This window comes from Gavialis gangeticus, unplaced genomic scaffold (genome assembly GCF_001723915.1).
Source record: "Gavialis gangeticus isolate Ggan-Ray unplaced genomic scaffold, GavGan_comp1, whole genome shotgun sequence".
NCBI lineage: Eukaryota > Metazoa > Chordata > Crocodylia > Gavialidae > Gavialis > Gavialis gangeticus.
The window spans coordinates 50,071,729-50,081,532 of record NW_017729004.1 but is presented as its reverse complement, the minus strand read 5'-3'; the positions used below and the strand labels follow the sequence as shown (position 1 = coordinate 50,081,532).

General features: G+C 43.9%; 1 protein-coding gene across 1 annotated transcript in view; it reads left to right on the top strand.

Annotated features, from left to right (window-relative positions):
* LOC109291375 (phosphatidylcholine translocator ABCB4-like) overlaps window positions 1–9,804 on the top strand; it is a 116,211-nt gene that overhangs the window by 53,220 nt on the left and 53,187 nt on the right. Inside the window, exons 11-14 of the mRNA XM_019508366.1 lie at window positions 417–527; window positions 5,024–5,149; window positions 5,336–5,539; window positions 5,940–6,110. Coding sequence (XP_019363911.1) covers window positions 417–527; window positions 5,024–5,149; window positions 5,336–5,539; window positions 5,940–6,110 — 612 coding nt within the window. The remainder of the gene's footprint in view (window positions 1–416; window positions 528–5,023; window positions 5,150–5,335; window positions 5,540–5,939; window positions 6,111–9,804) is intronic.

Sequence of the window (9,804 nt, the reverse complement as noted above, 5' to 3'; positions counted from 1 at the left end):
AGTGGTTATATGAAATGCATTTAATCATTTCACTGAGCAAACTCAATGCATGTATTTCCACCCCACAATTATCACAATTATCATAACTGACATCGAGTCATACTCATTTTGAAAGTTTCAATAGACTCAATAAAGTGTTCAAAGATGGGCATAGGTTTAGAGTCTGAAATGCCCTTTCTTTCCTAGCAGTGATCTGTTCAGGTTGAGGAGTATAGAAATGAAGAGGTAAAACAAATAATACTAGGGGGATGGATTGAAAACTTTAGCCACCAATGAAATAATTATTTTGACCCAAACTACTTTAAAATGTCCCATAATATCTCCATATTATTATGTTGTATTCTAACATTTCTAGTAGCTGACATACTGGGAAAGAATATCAATAACTCTTTTCTTTTCCTATTTGTTCTATATAGGAACCTCAAATTGACAGTTTTTCAGAGTCTGGCTATAAACCCCACCACATTAGAGGGAATTTGGAATTCTGCAATGTCTACTTCAATTATCCCGCTAGGCCAGATGTTAAGGTACTGTGAGCAACGTTGGTATGTGTTTCAATTAAAGGTAAATTAGGAATTTGTTACAAGTTGCACTTTGAGCTATGCACCCGTCTGGTCTCATATAGGTGCTCTCTAGCGACTTTAGAGTGAACGCCCGGTTCTGGCCATGGGGTGTGTCCCCGGGACTTGTGCGTTGGGCTGTATTCACCCCCAAGAGAGGCCCCGACACTCATCTGCCATGACTTGATCTTCTTTTCTTCAGTGGTGGGACTCCCCTTTGTGGAATCTCACAAACTGGGTGCTGCCCTTTGTGGGCGTTGTTGGGGCTCCATCTCCCCTACACCCTAGCCATACACCAGCCCTCAGGACAACTGGATGATGGACCACTGGCCTGTCTCCTTGGTGTTCCCTCCTGCTCTCGTCCCTTCTTGCCTGTCCTTCGAAGTCTCTTTGCCCCAGGTGACTACGGGGCGTGGGACTGTTCTTGTCTCAGCATCTGCTCTTCCCCTTTGAGATGTCATGGTCCACATGTTGACTCCATTCTTCTTCTTGACCCTGCGGGTCAGTTGGGGATGTCTTCCCCAGTTCGGGCTCTGTGTGCCCTTCAAAGTGATAAAATAAAAGAAAAGAGAAGAAAAGAACAGTAGGGGTTCGGGCTTCAGCTCACCCCACTCACAGATCTGGCATCTGTGGCCCTCAGGATCCCTCAACACCATCCTCCTTGACCAGCTGCCCTGCCGAGCTGGGTATGTATTCCTCTTAGGGGAGCTGGGACCCTTCCTGTGGGTCCTCGTCTGGCCCCCTGCTGAGCTGACGATCCTGCCGCTGTGCAGCAAGAGGAGTAGCTTCACCTCCTGCCTCCAGTGTGGCTGCCTCCCTCTCTGTTTCCCCACTGCCAGCTTTTAAATCATCCGGGCGGCGGTTTTTGATGATGTCATCTGTCAGCGCCACTCCCAGCCGCAAATCAAAGCAGCTGATGAACCGCGCTCTTCTCGGTGTGGCTTGGCTTTTGCTGCAAAAGGTAAGTGAGCCTCCTCTATAGGGCTTTTTGTTTTTTTCTTCAGGCAGCTCAGCCCTGCCTTGAGTCCTGCCATGGGAGGGTGTTCCAGGACCTCCGTTTGTGTCTCCTTGGGACAAGCTACTCACATGTCAATTGGTATTAGTGCTATCTTGGGTTTGGGGCAGTCACACCTTAAGGCTAAAAACTTTCTCTGACTGTCCCCTACCTGCACATCTATGACTTGCCACTAGAAGGGTGGTGAGCAGTGGCCAGATTAAGAGCTACAGCTGTGATTTGCCACTATAGGGCTGGTGAGCCAGGACAGGTTTCAATCCCTGCTCTGGAAGGTCGGGGGAGAGATGGGTTGGGGGCTAGGGGGCAGGAACAATGCTGGGAGGTGGAGAGTTAATTGGATGGGGTTGAGTAATGAAATGATTGTTTGAGATCTTTTATAATCCCATGTCATTAATGCAATTAAATTACTTTAATGATTTTGAGCATACATTTATTAAGAGTATCTTGTCCTGTATAATTGCTTGCTTTTCCAGTTTGATGAAGGACCATTAATCCATCAACGGGGATCTATCCCCCTATTATTTGGGCAGGTTAGGAAGGCAAAGGAAAAAAGGCTTCCTTTTTTGCCAATGTGCTTGGAGAAAATTTTGGGTAGCCAATTAAGGGGAACTCAGTCAAGTGCTGAGTATTACATATATTAAAGGAAAGTAAAAACAGATGAGCAGGACAGAGAGCAGAGAACCGTAATATAAATTAAAGAAACCATGATTGCTTGACTGCTATCTTGCCTCTACTGCAAAAGAAGTGAGGCTAAAGAAGGGTGTGGGGACAAGCTGTAATAATTGCAGCTTGTGTAGATATACCCAGGTTAGCTTTACACAAGTTAGCAGCTTCAGTACTATTAACGGAATAGTTGTAGCAACACAGAATGCAATGCAAAACCCACTGGAGAAGGCAGTTAATATTTGGGTGGTTCTCCTGCTCTGAACTCAGTGTTCCTTGTCTACATTTTTAGTAGTACTCCAGCCAGCTAGTTTAAAATGGCAATGGTGTTGACATAATGGACTTAGCACCCTGTCTCCTCAGCAGATTTATTACTTGCCCACAGTCCATACTTTTTGTCCCCTACACAATTTTAATAAGGAAGCATCATTTAGGAAGACATAGATTTCTTATGGACAAAGGGCCAGATCCAAAGCCCACTGAAGGTAATGGAACTCTTTCCATTAATTTCCATAGTTTCCAGGCTAGCCACCTATTTGTTAACTTTACTGGAACCCAGATTTTGCCTGTGTGTGTGCTGGTATGTTGAAGCATAACAACATTTCTTGCGAAAACTTGCAGGATAAAGGCCTTTCATAGAATCATAGAAAATGATTCTAACCTTGTGATATAGCTTAAGGGTTTAGGCGGGTTTTGTTAGTATGTTCTTATTTATTTGCAAACATTTTGAACCTTTCATTTCTTCTTAATTTTGATCTCATTAACCTTAGTAGCTTGAGTAACTTCATTTTATTCACTATGAGTTTGTCTAAAACACAGGGCTGAACATGCCTTGCCTGCCCAAGCCATCTGTCACACTCTAGTACCAGGAGTTCAATGATGAGACTGCTCTGGGCTCATTCCCAGCACCTACTCTTAAGCCCTTGGTCTCTGGTATGCCTGGGGGTGATCCTGGAGCAGCCAGAAGTAGAGAATTTCCAGCTCTGGTGTGCCTCAGTGAGCTCTGAGGGCAGGGTGTGCTCAGGTTTTCTCTTGCCCCTACCCTGGTAAAGGATATGTTGAGTAGCTTGAAATTATTACTTTTGCTTTTTCCCTGTTTTTCTGAAACAAAAGACTTAGTAGTAAAATAATATTTTAAAGAGAATATCCAACTGTACTCTCTCCTCCTAAATCAGGAGCAAGAAACAACAATTTCTATTAATTCTGTGGCTAAATAAATTAAACTTTGCACAGTTAACAAACACCTATGAGTTATTTTAAGCTGGCTTTAACTGGTTGAGGTGGATGTAGATTCATTTTTTTATTTAACAATTCATATTTTTGGAGAAACAAGAATCTGTTTAAAGGCAATTCATATTTCTGGAGAAACAAGAATCTGTTTAAAGGCAATATAGTGCCTTTAAGAAATGGCACTGTCTGTGAAATTTCATAGACTTATAGAATCAGAGGACCAGAAGGGACCTGGAAGATCATCAAGTCCGGTCCCCTGCCATGGGCAGGAGGTTATTGGACTCAAAGGAGCTCAATGAGGTGGTTATCCAGCCTCCTTTTAAACACCTCCAAGGATGGTGACTGCACCACCTGTATTGGGAGTGTGTTCCAGATTCTAGTTACCCTTATGGAAAAGAAGTTTTTCCTTATAGCCAGCCAAAATTTTTCTTCGATTAGCTTGTGCCCATTGGTCCTCGTCTTCCCAAGAGGTGCCTCCCTGAATAGTTGCTCCCCTAGATCTTGGTGCTCATTCCTGACATACTTGATTACTTTTCTCTGAGGCTCTACTGTGTGTCATTCTTATTGTGAAATATTCTAACATTATGTGTGTGTATTTGTGTGTGTGAGAGCAAAGGCTCACACACCAAGAGCAAAAACTCACAAAAATTGTTTTCCATTGTAACAGGAAAAGGCATAATTAGCACAAGATCCCATCCATTCTATTTCAGCATAGGTTTCCAAAATCTTTTTTCAATGCCTTCAATTGGAGGGAATCCTGACAGCTACAAGGGCCCTTCTATAGGCCCTGATTTTCCTCCTAGCCCAGAGTAGCCAGCAGCAAAACTAGGTTTCTTCTTTTCTTCTACCGCTCTAAAGTTTAACAGTATCTCATCTTTTACATTTCTTTGAGGTTGTGCAAAGGGAGCCCAAAAGATAAATTCACCAAGGCATTCCAAACTTCTCTCCTACTGTAATTGTGAAATATTTCATTCCACAAGAATTAGCAGTGAACGTTCCAAATGTAAAGCCCCACTCTAAACCCATGCCTTTGCTTGTAAAATTCTATTAAAAATATCATACATCTTCACTGGTTAAAAATTTTCAGTAAAATTTACTAGTAAGACATTGGAAGCACCCTTATTCCCCTTCTTTTTTATCTGTGGCATAATGCAGTATGTGCTTGGCTTCATTACATAGGTTGCTTTGTGGCCATGATATATGAAAGAAATGATTTTTAGAACTCTAATTAAAGAGTTGTGGATAAATGGGTTCCACTGTAACTGACTATCCCCATGACTTGCATGGTAAATGCACATGGAAGGAATATGGCTAAGAAAAGTGGGGGTACAAAGTAATATGTTTATGTTTCAGTGTTTAATTAGAAAATTTAAATTCTCCCCATGATGTAAAGAGTTGACCATACTGTGAAATTTAGAGATATCAGATCAAATTCTGCTGTACGTTTGGAGAAATTCCACTAAAGGCACTGAATGTTTCCAGGTTTACGCTAATATAAATGAGAAATTGGCATGTTGGGTTTTTTTTTTATTATTGTTCAAATTTTCTTATGTAGGTACTGAAAGGCTTGAATCTGAAGGTTAACTGTGACCAGACAGTAGCCCTGGTTGGTGGTAGTGGCTGTGGGAAAAGTACAACTGTTCAACTGATACAGAGATTTTATGACCCTGTGGAGGGCACGGTAAGACACAGAACCTGAGCTGGATGATGTATAGATCATATTTCTTTAATGTTTACTAGTGTCCTGAGTGATATTGTTCAGCTGCTAAAATGCAAATATCTTCATAAAGATTGCAAGTGCTAATTCTGATACCACAATTCTTGATTGGACCACTTAGATACCTGTTTTTATTTTCTTCATTTTTAGATTACCCTTGATGGGCAAGATATTAGGAACCTAAATGTAAGATATCTGAGGGAGATTATAGGTGTAGTGAATCAGGAGCCTATACTATTTGCTACTACTATTGCAGAAAATATCCGTTATGGCTGTGAAGATGTCAACATGGAAGAGATTGAGAAAGCTGCTAAGGACGCCAATGCTTATGACTTTATCATGAAGCTACCTGATGTAAGCAAATTCTTTCATAATAAATGCCAGGCAGTGTTTTTTAGAAGAGTTGCCACAGCTCAGTGGTTTAGAACCAGCTAATCCAAGACCTATAAATCTAAACCTAGTTGGATCTTTCTAATACCTTGTTTGAGATATGGTAAAATCAAAGTTGTTTTAAGACTTCAAGTCATAGCTTGAATTCTTCACATTAATAATTATTAGAATCCTGCACATCCAAATAAGAAGATTACCTACTTTGGTCATTTATGAAACTCTCTAGTTGTTGTTGTTTTAGAAAAAGGAAAGAATTCTGTATACTGCACATGGAGATGTGATTTATCTTTACATTGTGCTTGATTGGTGTTGTGAATTAAGTGTGTCATTAACAGTTCTGGGAACATATTTTACTATCTTGCAGAAGTTTGAAACCATGGTTGGGGAAAGAGGAGCACAACTAAGTGGGGGTCAGAAACAGAGAATAGCAATTGCACGAGCTCTGGTTCGCAATCCCAAGATTCTTCTGCTTGATGAGGCAACATCAGCTTTGGATACTCAAAGTGAATCAGTTGTGCAAGCAGCACTGGACAAGGTCTGCATGGCTTTAAACCAAAAAAGAATGACCAGAAAACTAGTAGTTAAACTTTCAAAAGTTGTGCCAACAGGTGTGAGACAGATTAAATTTATCTTAGAAGTTTTATTCTAATTTGTATGAGAAGATTTCATTTGTTATTCATGTGGTGAAATGAAATACTTCCAAATATTAATATCCTTAAAAATACAGTTTGAGATCACAAGCAACATTATTCTCTAGACTGTCGAGGGATAACAATTAAAACATGTGGAAGTGATTTAGAAATCTGTATCCCATTTTGAAATGATGTTCCATGGAAAGCTAACTGGTGTGTCTACATCAGGCAAAAGATAAGAAATGACTATACAGACGATGACTTGTATTAGACTCATCTACTCTCTGTCCTTTTGCAGTTGCACCTGTTGCTTCTTTGCAACATGCAGCAAACTTTCTTTTCCTGGTTTATAGAGACTGACCTATATAGACAACTGCATCTCATCTTTGAGATGTTGAAAGTTTTTCAGAGAAAGATGAGGTGAGAATAAAGCATTACAAATTACCTCTGAAAGGTTATTATGAGTCAAGCTTCCATAGGGTAAATGCCATCCCTTATATTAAATGTGTATATTTCCCATGCAACTATATTAGCCCTGTACTTGATCAACATAGTCTGAAAGGTAATAGGCAGGGGAAGAAATGTCTGCATTCCATAAATGGTTAAACATATTGTCATGCAGTGTCTATACAAACAGTACCTCTGAGAGGCATTTCCCCCTGATCAGAGAATCAGAGAATCATAGAAAATTAGGGTTGTAAGGGACCTCAGAAGGTCATCTAGTCCACCCCCCTGCTCAAAGCAGGACCCTCCCCAGTTATATCAATCTAGCCATGCCTTTTTCAAGCCAGGTCTTTAAAAACCTCCAAGGATGGAGATTCTACCACCTGTCTAGTAACCCGTTCCAGTGCTTCACCACCCTCCTAGTAAGAGAGTTTTTCCTAATATCCAACCTAAACCTCCCTTGCTGCAACTTGAGACCACTGCTTCTTCTACTGTCATCTGTCACCACTAAAAACAGTCTAACTCTATCCTCTTTGTAACTACCCTTCCAGTAGTTAAAGGCTGCTATCAAATCCACCCTCTTTTCTTCTGCCGATTTAAATAGGCCCAGTTCCCTCAGCCTCTCCTCAGAAGTCGTGTGCCCCAGCCCCTGAACAATTTTCACTGCCCTCTGCTGGGTTCTCTCTAGCTTGTCCACATTCTTTCTATAGTGGGGGGCCCAAAACTGGACACAGTACTCCAGATGTGTCCTCACCAATACAGAATAGAGGGGAATAACTACTTCCCTTGATTTGCTGGCAATGCTCCTACTGCTTCATCCCAGTATGCTGCTAGCTTCCTTGAGTGCTTGTACATGTGATAATGTCATGATGTACATGTGACAAAAATTTCCTTTTGTGTCACTTAATAGAGTCACACATTACATGTACGTGAGTTTTGGGGGTTTTAAATGAGTTTGCAATGTTGCAAATGGGAACATTGATGGCCCTGCACTCCATACACCATCCCTGCTGCCTTCTCTGGCTGCTAGCACACCCAGCTGCCCTCCTGCCATCTCTCTGCACTGCCCCAGGGACAAGCCAGCTCATTCCCAAGTGGACCCAGGAGTTCTGCTGGCTACAGGAGCCTACTGAAGGCAGAAGCGATGAGGGGCCCAATTCTTTTTTTCTGAGAAGCCTCCCTGTCTCTCCTGTGGCCAGGGGGTGAGCTGACAGATTAATGGCACAGATTAATAGCACCCTGGCCATGGCATAGGCAGGCAGACTCCGTCAAAAAAAAAAAGTATTGAGCGCTTTGCTGCTTCTGCCTTCAGCAGACACCTGTGGCCACCAGGACATAACATATATACAGCGCCAGAAAAAATAAAACCCACCATTTCAATTAAAAACTCACTGTTTCAATTTAGGAGGCATAGAATACAACCCTAAGGACTAAAACCCCATCACATGTACAAATGCGCCTTGGCAACAAGGGCATGCTGCTGATTCATATCCACTAGAACCCCCAGGTCCTTTTCTGCAGAGCTGCTGCTTAGCCAGTTGGTTCCAAGCTTGTAACAGTGCATGGGAGCTTTCTGTCCTAAGTGCAAGACTTTGCATTTGTCCTTGTTGAAACTCATGAGATTTCTATTGGCCCAATCCTCCAATTTGTCTGGGTCAGGGGTCAGCAACCCACAGCACGCATGCCAAGCATAGCATGTGAGGCCACTTTGCTCGGCACATCAAGTCCAGCCCCTGCTCGGGGTAGCTGCTGGAGCCCAGACTGCTCCCAGCAGGGCTTGCAGCATCCCAGCTGCCTGCTGGGAGCAGCCCGGGCTCTGTGGCTGGTAGCAGCTACCCAGAGCCTTGGCCGGCTGCAGCTGGGAGGCTCCAAACAGCTGTGCTGGGCTCTGGAGCCCTGGCATCAGCTCCATACCGGCACGTGCACCCACACATCGGAGAGGGCGGTCGGGGAGGGGCCTGAGGCAGTGCAGCCTCACTCTCTCCCCCACTCCCGGCACAGAGCTAGTGACTGGGCTCTGGAGTCTGGCGCAGCTGTTTGCAGCCTGCCCACTGCTTGCTGCAGCTGCCTGGAGCCCAGGCTAGCTACAAACAGCTGTGCCAGGCTCCAGAGCCCAGTCACCAGCTCTGTGCTGTGAGTGGGGGAGGGCCCAGGGCTGCACTGCCTCAGGTCCCTCCCCCACCGCCCTCTCTGATGCTCAGGTGCACGCGCCAGTACGGAGCTGATACCAGGGCTCTGGAGCCCGGCACAGCTGTTTGGAGTCTCGTGGCTGCAGCTGGCTCCAGCTCTGGGTAGCTAGTGCCAGCCGGGAGCCCAGGCTGGGGGGCAGCAGGGCTGGGGGGGCAAGGGCACATGCAGGGTGTCCTGCCATATACCCCCTACCCTCATTTTGTTTTTCTGGCATGCCGGCACTCCGGCACCTCCAAGTTAGGCATTGTGGGGGTTTTTAGCACTCTGACCAAAAAACATTGCCCACCCCTAGTCTAGGTCATTCTGAATTCTAGTTGAACCCTCCAGTGTATCTACTACATGCCCCCAGCTTGGTGTCATCTGTGAACATGCTGAAGATATTGAACAAACCCAGTCCCAAGACCAACCCCTTGGGCACTTTACTTAATACTGGCTGCCAACTAGTCATTGAGCTATTGATTACTACCTGTTGAACCTGGCAATCCGACAATCCATATATTACATCCACTGCTTTCCCCGCATCCACAGAGCCAGTCATTTCATCAAAGAAGGCAATCATGCTGGTCTGGCATAACTTTGACGAATCCATGGTGATTGTTCCTGATCACTTCTCCTACAAGTGCTTAGAAATTGATTCTTTGAGGATCTGCTCCATGATTTTTCTGGGGACCGAGGTGAGGCTGACTGGTCTGTAGTTCCCTGGATCCTCCTTCTTCCCTATCTTAAAGATGGGCACTATTTTTGCCCTTTTCCAATTGTCCAGGACCTTCCCCAATCGCCATGAGTTTTCAAAAATAATGGCCAGCGGCTCTGTAATCACATCAGCCAAGTCTTTCAGCACCCTTGGATACATTGCATCTGGCCCCATGGACTTGTGCACGTACAGCTTTTCTAAATAGTCCCTAACCTATTCTTTCAATGCTAAGTGCTGTTCACCTTCTCTCCAAACTGTGCTGCCTGGTG